Source organism: Gopherus evgoodei, chromosome 3, assembly GCF_007399415.2.
Source record: "Gopherus evgoodei ecotype Sinaloan lineage chromosome 3, rGopEvg1_v1.p, whole genome shotgun sequence".
Taxonomy (NCBI): domain Eukaryota; kingdom Metazoa; phylum Chordata; order Testudines; family Testudinidae; genus Gopherus; species Gopherus evgoodei.
The window spans coordinates 95803590-95820607 of NC_044324.1; the positions used below are offsets into that span (position 1 = coordinate 95803590).

The 17018-nt window shown below is 42.1% G+C and overlaps 1 protein-coding gene across 3 annotated transcripts in view; it reads right to left on the reverse strand.

Annotated features, from left to right (window-relative positions):
- The window catches only part of TRAF3IP2 (TRAF3 interacting protein 2), a 39387-nt gene extending 26525 nt beyond the window's left edge, over positions 1-12862 (reverse strand). The window contains exons 1-4 of one of the 3 annotated variants that reach the window (XM_030556139.1): positions 12723-12862; positions 2901-2987; positions 2420-2682; positions 1894-2047 (exon numbers count right to left, since the gene is read on the reverse strand). In XM_030556139.1, the coding sequence (XP_030411999.1) occupies positions 1894-2047; positions 2420-2682; positions 2901-2916 (433 nt within the window). In that variant the 5' untranslated portion in view covers positions 2917-2987; positions 12723-12862. Of the gene's footprint in view, positions 1-1893; positions 2683-2900; positions 2988-12722 lie in introns of all 3 variants that reach the window. The other 2 variants (XM_030556137.1, XM_030556138.1) reach the window with 2 other exon arrangements.
- Positions 12863-17018: the final 4156 nt, after the last annotated feature.

Sequence of the window (17018 nt, forward strand, 5' to 3'; positions counted from 1 at the left end):
GCAGATGTTGGAACTGTCAGATCTGTACCTTTGTGTACCTCTTTCTCCTGTCAAAAAGATTTACTTGGGCCTAAATCCTGAGCACTTACGTGCACTGGCTCTCCTGACTTTGTTGGGGTCAGGGAGGGATCTTTTCTCTTTGAGACAGTTTTAAATGAGGATAAGATCACTTATCCTTATGTCTATGGGAATGCCATTTGCTCTCCTCTGAGCCCTTCTCCTTAGGCTTACCAGTCTTAACCTCTGTTCCCGAGCTCATGCTCAGAGGGGTGCTGCCCTTTTGATAAGACTGATATATAGTGGGGGGTTGCCCCTGGCTTGCATCTAATTGGGGCTTCATTGCCTTCTTTGTGAAAAATGCTTTTTGAGTCTCAGGTCCAGACCCTTACAAGTTCTGGGGGAAAAGAGCAGCAGATGCTGCACTTGGCAGAAATATGAGCCTCCCCCGGGCAGTAGAGGTAACACCGATGTTCATTGCTCACTGAAAAGAAGTGAGGGCAGGAAACACAGTCTTTGAACTGCAGGACTCAGGGTGTAACTCCAGACTTCTTGGAGGGAGAAGTCCCCGGGGGGGGGGCAGAAGTGGGAAGGGGGAAGGGAAGAAAGTGGGGAAGAACACTATCTAACTACACTATGTATACTATACTATAAGAACTACTACGACTATTAAAACTAAATATAGAAGATATCTTACAGCAACACTATAGTAAAAAAGGAACTGAGGACACCAAAACTTCTAATTGAGTCACACAGCGACAAGACAGAGCTGGAGAAGAGTCAGCCTGCACCACCTTTTATAACCCCGGTTTGGAACACAAGGAGATCTATGGCACAAGTGTGCGCCAATGGACACTGCCCGCAAAAAATTCTGGACTTGTGCACATGCGTATGCCATATGTGGAATACACATAGGAACCACCATTCAAAGAAGAAACATTACTTATCGCAAACACAGTGGAATCACGTATCCATGGTTTCTGACATCAAGTGCATCATATAATGAATACGTAAAGTAACAGGCCTTGGGCGAATACCTTTGCTGAGAGAATTTCTTTGACATCAAAAGCAGTTTTACTGTTCTTTCATGAATGGCAGATAGCAGGTGCTCAGGGCTAGATTACAGCCTGTGAACACAATACAGTATATTGTTATTATCTAGAAAATACATAATAGAATGCAGTAAGTGCAAAGCCTTATTGTGGACTGTGATTGCTCAATAACCACTTGAAATTTAAAAAGCTGCCAGGAGGTGATTTATGCTGCACTGTGCATGTAACAGGAGGACCACAGTTGCCAGCTTGTTGGTCCTGACCAAATGCATTCCAGCCATTTGATGTTTGTCCTTTGGATGTGATTGAAATATTGCTTTGACTTCTCTGTGGGGATCCTCCCCTAGTTCACATTTTAAAACAAACTGTACCCGATCTGTTAGTGTACAGCCGCACTCAATGTCTGTGTGAGGAGGAGATAGACAGGGACAGAGGGAAGCAGCAAGAGGATATTATGAATTTAGCTCTTCTTCTCCAGAAAATTAAGTGATGCAAGGAGGAGAGAAATGACCAGAACATAAAAACAACAGCAAGGAAGCTGGAACACAAAATGCATGACTGGGAAAGAATAACTTCTCTGCAGTAGCACCAGCTGTGTTCTGCTGAGTGAACTTTGAGGCCTAGGACTGATTTATTTGAATTGAAGGTTCTACCTTAGCGAATTCACTGACATCATGCTAACATTTAGGAAGAGAAAGGGGTTGGTAATAGGTGTTAGAAAACAATAGATGCATCCTGTGAAGGAAGTACAGTAGAAATACCAACGAATTAAAGTATAGTTTGGAGCTAAGAGGGTGATACCATAGAAAAGGATATTAAATGCTGGTCAATTACATTAACTTACATGGATTTTGGTGGTGTGGAACAACTGGACAATGGTATCTGAGGTTCCAGTGAGCTTGTGGAGAAACATTATGGTGCAGCATTTGTTGGTATACAGGATACTGCTGAGGTTCAATTCTGAGAAACTCTCTGGATATTAATGGTCCTGGAAGGTCCTGGGGGTTAAACACAGATGTAAGTGGTAACGGAGGTTCTAACTGCCTGATTCCCATGACATCCCAAAGCTGAGAATCATATCCGGTGTCTACAGTTGGCAGGTCAAATGGTGCTCTGTTATTTGATGGCTGATGTGACTGTAAATTTTCTTGGCTTTTGTCATCAAGTGAATTCTGCGAAACATCAGAAAAACTTTTGTTTGATTTACAAGAGTCACGTCCAGTGTCAGGAGAATCAGTTGAAAGCTGAGATCTCAATAGCTTACTTGTTTTTTCCATAGCTAAAAGATGAGACTGAGGTGGGAGCATCCCAGACTCTGATTCACTGGAAGCACAGGAAGACACATCCTTTCCAGAATCCTGATATCTTACCCAAAGACTGCTGTCATAATCCTCCATCGCTTCATCGTGCGGTTCAGGCTGATGATAATTTGCAAGCTCTGAGGATTTACATAAATGTGACTGATCAGCCAAGGAATTTTGAGACATTTGAGCTGGATATGGTCCTAAAGGTACCAAATTGTCCATATTTTCAACAGAAGGTTTCAAAGCCTCTTCTAGTGAATTTTCTGGAAATGGGGACAGGAATGCAGATTCATCAACTTCAACTGGTATGCTTCGACTCATAACGGTGCCTGAAAAGGGAAGAACAAACAATATAAAATTCTGGAGTCACTATAAAGACAAACATATCTTCAATGTTATGATTTGGGACCACAAAGTGAAACTTTAAAGACAGAATATGACAGAGCAGTGATATGTTTTTAAAGACAGATCAACAGTAAGAATACATAACTGCTTGGTTGACTTTTGATGAAGAAATAAATGCATTGAGCAATAGCCTTGGACTAACCTGCAGTGGAGGCCATTTCAAGTTTTTGTGAAGACTGTGAAAATATGAATCAACTTTCTTAATTTGGTGCCAGGATTTTCCAACAAACTGGAAAACAAGAAAAATGATTCCCATTGAAAGAGTGCAGTACAGTTAAAAATCCAGAAATAACGACTTTGTATCAAAGGTTAACCAGGAATACTGATTAAAGTTCTGAGAATCACATTTCAGAAAAGAGAGAAATTTAAGGGTATTTCTGGTACTTTGTGTTCGTTCCTGCTGAGTCTGGAAGGGCAGCCTGTCTTATGTTATTTCCAGAGAGAAAGTTTAGGGTATTCTGATCTGGGGATTTGGTTCAGCTTGTTCCAGAGTTGGGACCAACTGCACGTTTTGGATCCAGACCTGATAATGAGGCCCCACCTTGCTGCCCATGGTCTAAACTCTTCTTCTCAGCCAAACTAAAGAACTTTGAGTCCTGACCTAAACTTAATGACGAAAGCCAGTCTCCAATTGCTGGTTCTTATTTCATCCAAAGCCATTCATCCATTTGGTTATTACATGGATACTGTTAACTCAGGTTACTGGGAGTTTACAGACATTTTGAAAAGTTTGTTGTTCTTTAAGGTTCCCTTTTTCTGATGATGTAATAACCTAGATTGAATGGTACAGGTTATATGGAATTTCAGATGCCCTTCCAGAATTCAATAGGGATCCAAATCGTAAGTCATCATTTACGGTGTTGCCAGTAAAACTGTTCCAGCCAAATTACTTTCATAATGTTTTAATATAGCATTAATTATCAGAGGGGTAGCCGTGTTAGTCTGGATCTGTAAAAGCACAAAGAGTCCTGTGGCACCTTATAGACTAACAGACGTTTTGGAGCATGAGCTTTCATGGGTGAATACCCACTTCGTCAGATGCATGTAGTGGAAATTCCCAGGGGCAGGTATATATATGCAGGCAAGCTAGAGATAATGAAGTAGTTCAGTCAGGGAGGATGAGGCCCTGTTCTAGCAGTTGAGGTGTGAAAACCAAGGGAGGAGAAACTGGTTCTGTAATTGGAAAGCCATTCACAGTCTTTGTTTAATCCTGAGCTGATGGTGTCAAATTTGCAGATGAACTGAAGCTCAGCAGTTTCTCTTTGAAGTCTGGTCCTGAAGTTTTTTTGCTGCAGGATGGCCACCTTAAGGTCTGCTATAGCGTGGCCAGGGAGGTTGAAGTGTTCTCCTACAGGTTTTTTTATATTGCCATTCCTAATATCTGATTTGTGTCCGTTTATTCTTTTCTGTAGCGACTGTCCAGTTTGGCCGATATACATAGCAGAGGGGTATTGCCGGCATATGATGGCGTATATTACATTGGTGGACGTGTAGGTGAATGAACCAGTGATGGTGTGGCTGATCTGGTTAGGTCCTGTGATGGTGTCGCTGGTGTACTTATGTGGGCAGAGTTGGCATCGAGGTTTGTTGCATGGATTGGTTCCTGAGCTAGAGTTACTATGGTGCGGTGTGCAGTTACTGGTGAGAATATGTTTCAGGTTGGCAGGTTGCCTGTGGGTGAGGACTGGCCTGCCACCTAAGGCCTGTGAAAGTGTGGGATCATTGTCCAGGATGGGTTGTAGGTCCCTGATGATGCGTTGGAGAGGTTTTAGCTGGGGACTGTATGTGATGGCCAGTGGAGTCCTGTTGGTTTCTTTCTTGGGTTTGTCTTGCAGTAGGAGGCTTCTGGGTACACATCTGGCTCTGTTGATCTGTTTCCTTATTTCCTCATGCGGGTATTGTAGTTTTGAGAATGCTTGGTGGAGATTTTGTAGGTGTTGGTCTCTGTCTGAGGGGTTAGAGCAGATGTGGGCACATCACACGATCCATTGTCTACAGCCAAGCACCAAGGTACAACCGCATCTGCTCTAACCCCTCAGGAGAGCACTTCAACCTCCCTGGCCACGCTATAGCAGACCTTAAGGTGGCCATCCTGCAGCAAAAAAACTTCAGGACCAGACTTCAAAGAGAAACTGCTGAGCTTCAGTTCATCTGCAAATTTGACACCATCAGCTCAGGATTAAACAAAGACTGTAAATGACTTGCCAATTACAGAACCAGTTTCTCCTCCCTTGGTTTTCACACCTCAACTGCTAGAATAGGGCCTCATCCTCCCTGATTGAACTACCTCATTATCTCTAGCTTGCCTGCATATATATATATCTGCCCCTGGGAATTTCCACTACATGCATCTGACGAAGTGGGTATTCACCCACGAAAGCTCATGCTCCAAAACGTCTGTTAGTCTATAAGGTGCCACAGGACTCTTTGCTGCTAATATAGCATTGTTATTACAGTAGCATTACAGTAGCAGCCAGGTCCAAAGCATGCATTATAACTATACCAACTTTGAGGAATTAGAACTACCTGCCCCATTACACAACTACACAAAACATTCTATGCTCAACCTAAAGTTATCTGAAAAAAGTACCGATTCCTGGATAGCATGACCACTCTCAATTGGCCTTTGATATTTCAGAGTGGGCCTCAATAGGCTTTATTTGAAATTATAATGTAAATAAGAAGTTAAATGAAGCTATGTAAGCCAACACCTTATAAAAGGCTGCAACAGTCAACAACCTGATAGATAATAGGCTGTTATGGGCAAATTCTGTATACAGTTCTGGCATCCTCAGGGCTTCCAATGGACAGAGTGAGGAAATTGGGTGATATAAACCACCTCCTTTACAGTTTTACTTCTGTCCTATTGGAAGAAGCCAGAAACCAAACTAGGACAATCAATAAAGATGAGTGGGACAAAAGCTCATAGCAAAGCAAATGGCAACATCTGCCAACAACTGAATTTGTTTTAAAGCCTTAATAATCATAAACATGCACTATTAAAGAGCTTCTAGTAAACCAAGAAGCAATGTACTTCAGTTACAATATCCAGTAAAAAAAGTACATAAAGAGTATGTTCCAATGAACAAAGAATTTAAAACAGTCAAGCAAGATCATTGAGAAATATCATGTTCTGTGTCTGACTGAAAAAAGTCTTAACTCCATTCTGGTTTCAGTAGCTCTTTTTCCAAAAATGTGTACCTTTAATTTGAAGAAGTAAAAACATGCTCTTTACGGTTAATTCTTGGTCAAACTGTGGAAGACTAATTGTCAATTCCAGTTCATTGCTCTAAAATGTCCCCCCAAGTCTTGTTCTTTTGCAGTAGCATAACGGAAATAGTACAATGTAAAAATTGAAATAAATCCAATTTGACTTTCCTCAGAGGAAAATCGTTGCGAAAGGGACGTACACGTAGCAAGAATTCTGGCAGATTTCAGCTCTTTTAACTTTCACATCTTCAAACCCAACCACTTCAGAGAGTATATGTAGCTTATTAAGGTGGTAGGCGCTAATGTGATAAAAATCACCAAAATCTTCACAAGGCATAGCCACAAGGAAGACCCAAAAATGGAGATTTTAGGCCAGATCCTTGAGTGCTTTGTGGCCAGTGTGTAATACTACTGCATTACATAGGCCAAACCCTACTTGTACCCTCCACGTTGATCAGTTCTCTGTAACTATGATCCTGAAGCAGCATAGAGCCAGTGACGTGACGCATATGTCACACAGCAAAACCACCTCTGGCACAGGGAGGTTTCAGGTTGTGCTTCTCTGAAAAGGAGATGTGGCCAGGCAAAATTATTCTCCACAACGCCAAGGCTGTACGTCTATAGAAAGGATTTCTCCATAGTGTAACTTCAGGTTTTTCTACAGAGGGTAATTTACCACCATAGTTACACATATAGTTTATAATTATACCAGTATAACTATGCTGGTAAATTTCCCAATGTAGACAAGCTCTCAGAGCAGTTATTGGGAAACACTAACACACAGCACATGTAGCTGCTTTGTCAGATACTTAGACGCAGGCCAGAGAACAAAGTGCAGTACTAACTAGACTCCTTTTTATTGCAGGTATCCATGCTTGAAATCCTGACAGTAAGCTCACTAACATCATACAGTTTTCCTGTGGTTTGTATCCTTTTCCCTTAAGCCATAAACATGATTGCCACTTTTAGCTGAGTCAGTGTCCTGTGACAGTAATAATGCATGTGACTCTAAAAGGAAAACTTTGAGTTCTCATAGTTGGCACAGGATTAAGATGGGGACTTGCTTTACTCCATTCTTTGCAATAGCAATGATGTGATAGTTGCCTGGGAAGGTTAGTTATATTAATGGCTCTCTACCTTTCCAGACCACTGTACCCCTTTCAGGAGTCTGATTTGTCTTATGTACCCTCAAGTTTCACCTCACTTAAAAACTACTTGCTTACAAAAATCAGACAAAAATACCAAAGTGTCACCGTACTCTATTACTGAAAAATTGCTTACTTTATTTTTACCGTATAATTATAAAATAAATCAATTGCACTATAAATATTCTGTTTACATTTCAGTGTATAGTATGGAGAGCAGTATAGACAAGTCATTATCTGTATGAAATTTTAGTTTGTACTGACTTTGCTAGTGCTTTTTATGTAGCCTGTTCTAAAACTAGGCAAATATCTAGATGAGTTGATGCACCTCCCTGGAAGATCTCTGCACACCCCCAAGGGTACGTGTATTCCTGATTGAGAACCATGGGGTTATATCACTGCCCCCATTATTCTTGCACTGCGATCAGATGATTCATCTGGGAAGATGAGTTAAGGCCAGGTTTAACAAAGGTATTCACGCACCTAATGCTGCAGATAGGTGCCTAGTGATATTTACAGAAGTACCTAAGCAGACTAGGTGCCAACTTGAAATAAATTGCTTGTATGCATATTTAGGCATCTAAATACCTTTGTAAATCTGGCTACAAGGGTCATCGGCCATGGCATGCTTGCGCATACTTGCTTTGTGACCGGAGATTTAGTTGGGATGTGTATGATTTGTGGGCAACCTTGAACCAACCCCCAAGTGAAGAAACGACCTGCGTAATGGCATACTTCTCACATGGGTGAAAGCCAGATTAAGGGGCCATAAGGGACATCTCTAGACTTTATTCACATTACCAACTCTCCTCCCACCATTGAATAGCATCTGTTCTTTCATAAGAAGTTCCCCTTGGTATCTATCTTGGATCATAAAGGGCAAATTAATCTGTGGTGTAAATGGGCATAACTCTATTGGCTTTATAAATCATCGTGACTTAACACCATTATTATCTGTAATTATCAAACATCTGAACATGGCAAATTACAGAAACAAATTAATCAAGGCTGAATCTCTCTGTTGTCTCTTTGATGGCCACTGAAGCAAGCATATCAAAACACCAGAAAACCACTCCAGTTGGAAAGTCTGTCTTCAACAGCCATCAGTCTAACACCAACACTGATAACATTACCGGCCGAGTGAGGAAATGACCTGTTGGGAAGAATCAAGCATCTGATTCAAGGCCCACTAGATATATAGGTCATTTTCAGGTGAGCATTCAAGGAGCAGGGGTTAATATAAAATCTCAAGGGAATATTTGAAACACCTTAGTAATTTACTAAGTTACATCCAACCTAAATACCCCTTCCTGCATATTAAACCAGTCACCTCCTGTCTTATCCTCAGTGGACATGACAACAGAAATGCTCTCTCCTTTCCTATGGTATGTCTGTTTTTACACCACACTCATCACCATAGTGTCTGTGTGCCTAGAATCTTAATCCCTCAGGTTCTGTGGCTCTGGCTGGTGTATAGGGGTGCAGTTTTGGCTACCCTGTGTCAGAGGATGTGAATTAAACCCATTGTATGCAATGTTTGAGAAATCCATCTTCTCTGGCCCATTTATTGGGCACTGAGATTGCAAATTTTCTTTAGGGCTTGGTTTATATGCCACTGGGTATCATTATTTCTAACCCTAAGGATAGTTATGCACTGGCATAGGTTACTTAGGGATGTTGTGGAATCTCCATCACTGGAGGTTTTTAAGAACAGGTTGGACAAACACCTGTCTGGGAGGGTCTAGGTATACTTGGTCCTGTCTTAGTGCAAGGAGCTGGAGTAGATGACCTCTCAAGGTCCCTTTCAGCCCTACATTTTTATGATTCTATCATCCTCTCTCACTGGTTTTGGTGGGAGAAAGCAGCTTTAAATTGCAGAAGCCCTGTGCAAGAGGCTACCCAAGGGATAAGTGAAAACATTGCATGCCAGGGAACCCTATCCACTTCTGGGGTGATGCTGGCAGCAGGCTCAGTCCATATTTTGGTGGAAATTTCCAAAAGAAAACCCACATGTGGTTTGCAATGTTGATGTTTCAGTAAGTAACATTCTTCCTTCCAAGTCTATACCGAATCAGTGCTTCAGTATGATGTTACTATTCTGCTGGAGGTCCCAGCTTTTAGAAAAGATGTAAAACTGAGACCTTGATCCTGTTGTTATATTCTCATGCTGTAGATTTTCATGCAATTTCTCTTGACATTTTTCTATTTAACATATGCTGAAAATAGAGCACAAGACAGACAACTTACTTGAGCCCCTGTTGTCAAGAACTGAGATAAAGGAGTCCTTCAGCATATCAAAACACCCTCAGCAAACCATGATCTGATTCCTCCTCTAGCACTGAGACAAATTGGAGAATGTAGTTTATGGCCCAATCCCATCCTCAAATATATAGAACTATTTTAGTCGGTATTTTCATATTGCCGGAAAGCTCCAAGAATTTAGTATTCCCCCATGATTTAAGGTGCCCATATGTCCTGTTTTGGCCAGGACAGTCCCCTTTTTTAAGCTCTGTATCGGATTTCATGACTTTTTTTTTTTTTTTTTTGCAAAACTGGGCATTTGTCCCATTTGCTCTTGATTGAGGGCTATGGAGGAACGTTCAGGCAAGAGCAAATGGGACAAATGTCCAGTTTTGCCCCCCCAAAGTTGTGATGTCCAGGACATTGGCTTGGGCAAACAGCGACACCAGCCAGCTTGGGCCATACCCACATGGCAGGGCCTGGGCCAGCCTGTGAGCACTGACTCTCTCTTACCTGGTGTCCCGTTTTTAGTTTAGGGAACTATGGTCACTCTACCATGGCTATACTGAAGATTACTGATAACCAGCTTGAATTTTTGCATGGACTCCTGCAAATCATAAAGTGAGGCCTTTAGTAAAGGGAATTAACATTCTAGCAGCAAATTTTGTAAAAATAAATGGAAAAAAATCCCATTAACAGCCTGTGTCTCCTCTTGTTCCTTCCTCGTCCCATACTCAAAGTTTTGTAACATGGATTAATTAAATAAATAGCCTTGGAGAGTTGGTCTTAAGTGAGCTGATAGACAGTGGCTCAAGCTCTTGTGACCAAACTCTTCCAAACTTCCGTGCAACAGTTCCCAGACTGAGAGAAGTTCTTCCATTTCTCCTGCCAGATAAACTGAAAACATCAGAGCCAAGGGAGTGCTGACTGTGCTGTTGGAACAGTCCTGGACAGCACAATGTTCACAATAAAACGACTGCATCATATGCTTGTTCTGGACACAGTTTGCTTTGGATGTCTCTGGCGGGAGTTCCAGGGGACAAAGTGAGCAGACACTCACTTTTCCAGGTCAATAGAGCTAGGCCTTAGGTCCAGAATTCAATAGCAGGGAGAGTTTGTAGCTGGGGGTCAGCTTCAGACCCATCTTTACAGTTTAAGGATTTCATAATCAACCAAAAAGCATTCCATATATTTTCCAGTTTGAAGCTCAAGATTCACATCCCCACAGAATACCTCCAACTGCCTGGTTTTGATTAGACAACTTCTGACAAGGGAGAGGAAGGAATCTGCAGAAAAAGAAGGTGCTTGTGCTCTCATTCTTTTTCAGAGAGCTTTGAGAGTTGAAGAGCAATTTGATTAAAAAGTCATATGTTTGTGTGTTAATCAATAGAAAAGGGTATGTTAGGACAAGTGAAAACCTCTTCCGGTCTGATATGCAATACATAAATAAAGGGGTGGAAGTTACACTCATCTGGAAAGGTTTGGATGTACATTAATTTATGCTTTAGCCAGGCGCAAGAGGGCTGGGCAGGAAAGATGGTGCAGTGATTATGATGTTAGCCTGGGAGTCAAAAGACTGGGATTCTTTTCCCTGATCCACAACACACTTCCTTTGTGACCTTGAGTGAGTCTCAGTCCCTACGTTCCCCAGCCATAAAATGGGGATAACTGTATTTCCTAATTCATATGATGTTGAGAGGATAAATACATTAAGCCTCTGAGGTGCTCAGACACTATGGGAATGGGACCATATAAGGCTAAATAAAGAAGTGAAATGCTACAGCTTGCTCTGTAGAAAGACTGGACACAGCCTTCCTAAAACTAAGTGAAGTCAGGCCCAAAACTTTTCAGCAGTGTGCAGTGCTGCAAACAGGGGAGCCATTTGGGACCTATGACCAGGGTCAAAGGACAAAAACAAATTGATTGCAGCTTCCACTGGCCGCGGTTCGCTGTTCCAGGCCAATGGGGGGCTGCGGGAAGTGACGGCCAGCACATCCCTTGGCCCGTGCTGCTTCCCGCAGCCCCCATTGGCCAGTGGGAGGTGTGATCAGTCGAACCTGCAGACACTGCAGGTAAACAAACCGTCCTGGCCCGCCAGTGGATTTTCCTATAAGGCTGCGTGCCAAAGGTTGCCGATCCCTGGTCTAAAACAACTACTACATTATTTAAAATGCTAGTTAATGTTGCTAAATGACAACAACAGGCTTGCATATCACATCAATAACAAAATGCAAGCTTTTGAAAACAAGGAAATGAATCGTTAACATCATAATTCCTGAACTGTCCACAAAATAAGCACACACATGCATATGAACTATAATAAATGCAGCCTGCACTAGATCTGGCCCCTTGAGCATGCTAAGCCATATTTTATCAAAACATAACCATAACTTTGACCACTGAATTACTGATTTTAATGTAATTGTGTTTTCTTTATTTCAGTGGCAAAAGATTTGCTTTTATGAGATGCTTCTAAGTGGAATACATTCTCAGCTAACACAGGGCTAGATTGGTACTCTTTAGGCACATCCCAGAAGTTACAGCTGTAAGGCACAGTATATGGAGCAGATTTACTTTTCTCACTAGCCAGCAAGAGTTGCCAAACAGAGTATTCTGAAAGCGATGTTAATGTATCAGGTATATAGCTGATTTTTTCAAATTCATATCAGATCACTTGCAATCTGTTCTGATATTAACATCAGGCTGCAAGTGTTTCACCTTGGTCTATAATCCTATTTCTTCATTCATTTTCCATAATGATTTGCTCTTCAGCCTTTTAGGCAATTCCTAGATTATCGGGAAACAACCCCTCATTATGGCCAAGTAGGCAGTGAGACATGGGCCTGTGTGGCAGGCAGTAAAAAAAACCGCTGTCCCAACGGGGCCACAATTCCCCTGGAAGCTCCTGGGGAGCACAGCTGTACCACCACTCAGAAGAATGCAGGCTCACTGGCTGACCCCTGTGTGGAGGGCACAGAGGAGTAGAGGTGAAAGTTCCTTGCAAGTTACCTACTAGTGGCACACCCATGCAATGGCCAGCCAGGATCAGGCCCGTCGCTTGCATTTTTCAGACGTCTATATAAATGCTTAGGCCCTTCGGACGACATAGAAACACTACGTATATCATCCATTTCCAGAGTGTTTACTCACAGACAGTCCTGCTCCAAATCTGTAAAGCGAAGCAGCTGAAGCACAGTGAGCTCTTTGCCAAACTCACTGTTTGCTAAACTGTTTGCTAAAATGGGCAAAATAAAAAGGAGAGTAGAGCCCAGAAAGAAGAGAGAGAAAAATAAGAGGCAAAGTGGGTCAGTGGTTAGTAACAAACAGTATTTGTGACAAGGAGTGGCAGTATCTTTAAGAGCTCTTACCTTGGGGCTAGCAGGACTGGACGCTGGACTGATCAAGGGTAGAGGGCGACTGTTGGGCTTTCTCCTGCACACTCTTTTCCTGTGGATCTCTGGTTTTCTTTTCTCCCTTTACGCTCCCCTTTCTCTTTCTCTCTCTTTCTCTTTCAGGTAAGTTGCAGAACAGGCTCTGCAGCAGGAAGTAGAACTTGTATGCAAATCACAAATCAGAAGTGGAAAACGTCAGTCTGAAAATCTCTGAGGGGGAGTGAATCAGTAACAGAGGAAAACTACTTTGAAGTTTAAAAAGTCCCTTGAAATGTTTCTGTTCTTACAAGTCAGGCTGCTGTTTAACCCGCACAGATAAGTAACTGCAGGGGAAACCCAACATGATTTTCAAGCATAATATTCATGAATGGAAGAAGTGTCTGGGTTTTTTTTAAATACTAGAATGTATATTGTCAGCGCCAACAACTCAAAAATCATGAGTTGGACCACCAAAAATCATGAGATTGTCTTACAAATCATGTGATTTAAAACAGGTTATTTTTATCTGTGTTCTGGTTCTTGAGTCTTGAAGGTTACACTCAAGTAACATTTTCAAACTTTTCTCCACAATCACGTCTAGGAACATTTGTTGTAAGAAACTAAAGTTGAGATTCTCATGTAATGACAGAACTCCAGCAGCTGGGACTTTGATTAAAATATCAAACATGGCAAGAGTTGATAACCTTGCATAGACATTAGAAGCACTTCTGGTATCATCCAGCTTGTATTCTTGTCAGTCAGGATTTTCTCCACAGTATATTCTCTAGTGCTTTCTCCAATCTAGCTTACATGTCCCAAGGAAACTGCCTTACACCACTTCCTAGTCCAGTAGATCTCACTGTCAGGTCTGTTAGCCTACATTTTCCTTGCTTAATTTCACCCATTCCTCCTATTTATACTCCTAGGTGCCATGTTAATTCATTTCTCTTCTTTGGTGTATTCACCTTTCCAGTATTTGTAGGCAGCCATCGGGTTCCTCATGAACTCTAGCTTAGTCAAGCTATACCTATTTAGCTATAAATCATCCCTCAGAAGTCAACTCCTTCTGCTGCTTGGTTGTTTTTATTGCTCTCTTCTGAACTCCCTCTCATTGATCATTATCTTGGTAAAGAGGCACCCACAACTGAATGCAATATTTCAGATGCGGCCATAGCAGAGAACAGGGAGGTAACAGAATCTCTGTTTCCTTCCCCTGTTTTCCCCCCTCTTCCCCCGCTCCATGATACCTTTGCATATTTTCTCATCATACACTTTGTTAAGAGACGTGAAGTTTCCAGGCACGTCAGTTCTTTGAGTGAGCATTACCTGTCACCTCTTCATAATACAACCCCTACGTCAGGCACATCTTTTCTGCAGCCATGCCACATTGCAGACTGATGCCTAATTTACTGGCTGGAGGTCTCATTCAGCATTACTGATTCTAATCTTATTTTGAAAAGTACACTGTGCCTTATATTAACAACACTGCAGTGTTTTGGGCTGTTGCTGGAGAAGCCCGTGGTTCAACCATCATTTGCTAGACTGAATGGACTTTTTTTTTTTTTTTGCTGTGCCTTGATTGGCAGGAAAGATTCCTGCTGAGCATCTTGTAATACTCTCTGTCACACCCCCCTTCCGCTAATGGGCTGAGCATGCTGCCTCCCTTAGCTGCCCATATCAGCCTTACAAGTGAAAGCCTAGTGTCCATAATTGAACCCATATTTCCCCTCTGGGGCATTGCAAAGCGGTAATACTAGGCCACTGGAACAAAGCCAAAATGGCCGATTGCTAATAGTTTCTTCCCTTCTCAGATTAGCATCAGGTCTATGGCTGTTCATGCTCATGGCAAACTGGAAAACACGTCCTTCACTTCTCACAATCTCTAAACATTTTGCTGCTCCAGGCAACCACCTGTTCTGCCTGTATAATAGAGCCAGCCTTGGATGTGACGAACATTCCTACCAATTAATGTGGCATTAGTAGTGGTGCTATTAGCATGGCCTTTTAATCAGTTTAAGTTTAAAGCCATCTGTCTGTAACTAAGACGTGGTGTTTTGCTGCATGCCTATTTTTCACAGTGAAAGCCCTTCCTCTGACAGCTGTGAGCTTTGGCATTTTACGGCACTGTTCTGTAGTAAGACTGGGTTTGATCTGAGAACCTTCACAAAGCCATATTTTACAAAGTACAGATTTGATAAGTGCAGCTACAGCGAGGTAATTCTTGGTTGCAGCTGGCTTGCTGGAATAGCTGCTGCATGCGCGCTAAGCACAGACACCCGGTAGATGTAGAATCTGGAGTTTCTGGCTGGGCATATCTGTGATGGTGACTCATTCAGGGCAGTTCAGGCAAATACCATATTTACTGATATATAAAGCCAAGCACAATTTCCAGGCAAAACTTTTGACTTATACACTAGTCAAGCAGGGAAAAAGGGGAGCCAGGAGTTCTGCTGATGGGTCCCCTAAGTTACTTCCTGTTTAAGGAAGACTCTGCCATAATGTCTTAGCTGGGGAGCATAGGGACAGTGGGAGAAGAGTCAGTTTATGTTTGTTAGGGTCTGCAGGGAAGAGAAGGGGATTGGCTTTCCGGGAGTTGATTTATAAGCGAGTATATACGGTAGAGCCTTGCATGTTCATCATCATTGTCTAACTGGGGCAATGAACTGTGAAGGAGACCAAAGAATGTTTATCAATCATTCATGCAGCACATTAACCAGTGCTCTGACTCAAGGGCAAGAACTTCAAAGTTATGCCTCTGTGGACATAAATGGCACTGTCTGGGTCCAGACCTTCCATGCTGACCCCTCCCAAACCCAACAGCTAGACAGAGCGAACAGGGATTCTCAACAGGTGATATATTTAACTTATTAACAGTCCTCCCAGCACACCTAAATACAAAAGCATAAACACCAGGGCTCCACAACCCAAATAGGCGTTCAAAGCTGAAAGGGTTCTGAAGTCTGTAACTGTTTTTTGCAAACCTGGTACTTGTAGTTGTCAGATGACAGCCAGCTGCTGAAATGTACAAGGGAAAGTTCTCACTATGAGCTGACAGCTGCCTGCTGGCACCCGCAGCCTTTCTGACCCTGCGTGTAGGAAAATGAAAATAACTCAGTTTCTGGAGGCCAATTCATGGTTTCACTTCTGTTTCTATGGAAATGGGCATGGACTGGCAGAAGAAAAGGTAAATACAGTGTGTATATATGTGTGCACACACGCACGTCTGCATAAATACATACACAACACACAAATGTTTTAAAAAATATTTTTGAAGGAAATACACTTAAGTAGTGAAGTTATATTGGATCCCTGCACTTCTCAGGTTACGAAGAGAATCGGACCATTGAAAAAAGCATTTTGGTTTCTACGTAAAACACTAATTTAGGCCTCCGTCTTGTAAACATCTATTACTGGGCACAATGTATAAACCATTGAAGACAGTGGGATTACTCAAGGTAGTACATACTTTACCTGGTAGTTCATATTTGCAGGATTGGGCCTAAGGTCATGAATATATTTATTGTGCACAGTCTTTCTAGGCTCTTGAATAGTAAAAAATCTATTTATAATGGGTAAAGAAGTTTGTGCTTTAGTGCTAATGTTCACTTGTGGTCCACTGAGCCGTAATAGTATTTGATACTTGCTGGGACTGAATAAGCAGGACTCTTATATAATAACAATAAAATAAATAATAATAAAAAAATAAAAACACAACCCAAAATTGTTCCATCCAAGGGTCTCAGGGAACATCACAAGAATTAATAAATAAAGACTCAACCTCCCCTGCATGGTTAGAAAGTACAATTATCTCCATTTCACAGATGGGAAAACTGATGCCCAGAGGAAGGTATTAACTGCTTTTGTGCAGCTCCCCAGCAGAATACCCCCAACACAAGAGGCCCTCTCTGTTAGAAATGGAGAGATGGTGCCATTGGCTCAATCCTAGCAGGATAATCTAGAGAAGGGAGTCTGTTGGGGGTGGGTGGACATGTGGCAGGGTCTGACCGTATGGAACGTGAGGTTATGACAGTGGTTAGAACATCCTTAAGGCTGCACTAACCTGCTTCAGGGGGTCAACTTGGCCCCACCAACCTCAGCATAGAGGAAGCACCAAGCCTCCCCTCTTGGTTCCTGCACTGGTGGCAGGATTAATCTGGCCTACAAAAGATAAGTGACATGTCCAAGGTCACACACAATGTCTGTGGTAGACCTGGGAATAGATCCCCAAAATCCTGAGTCTTCATGCTCCTTAATCACAAGACCATCCTTCCTCCTATAAAATAATAGAAAGGA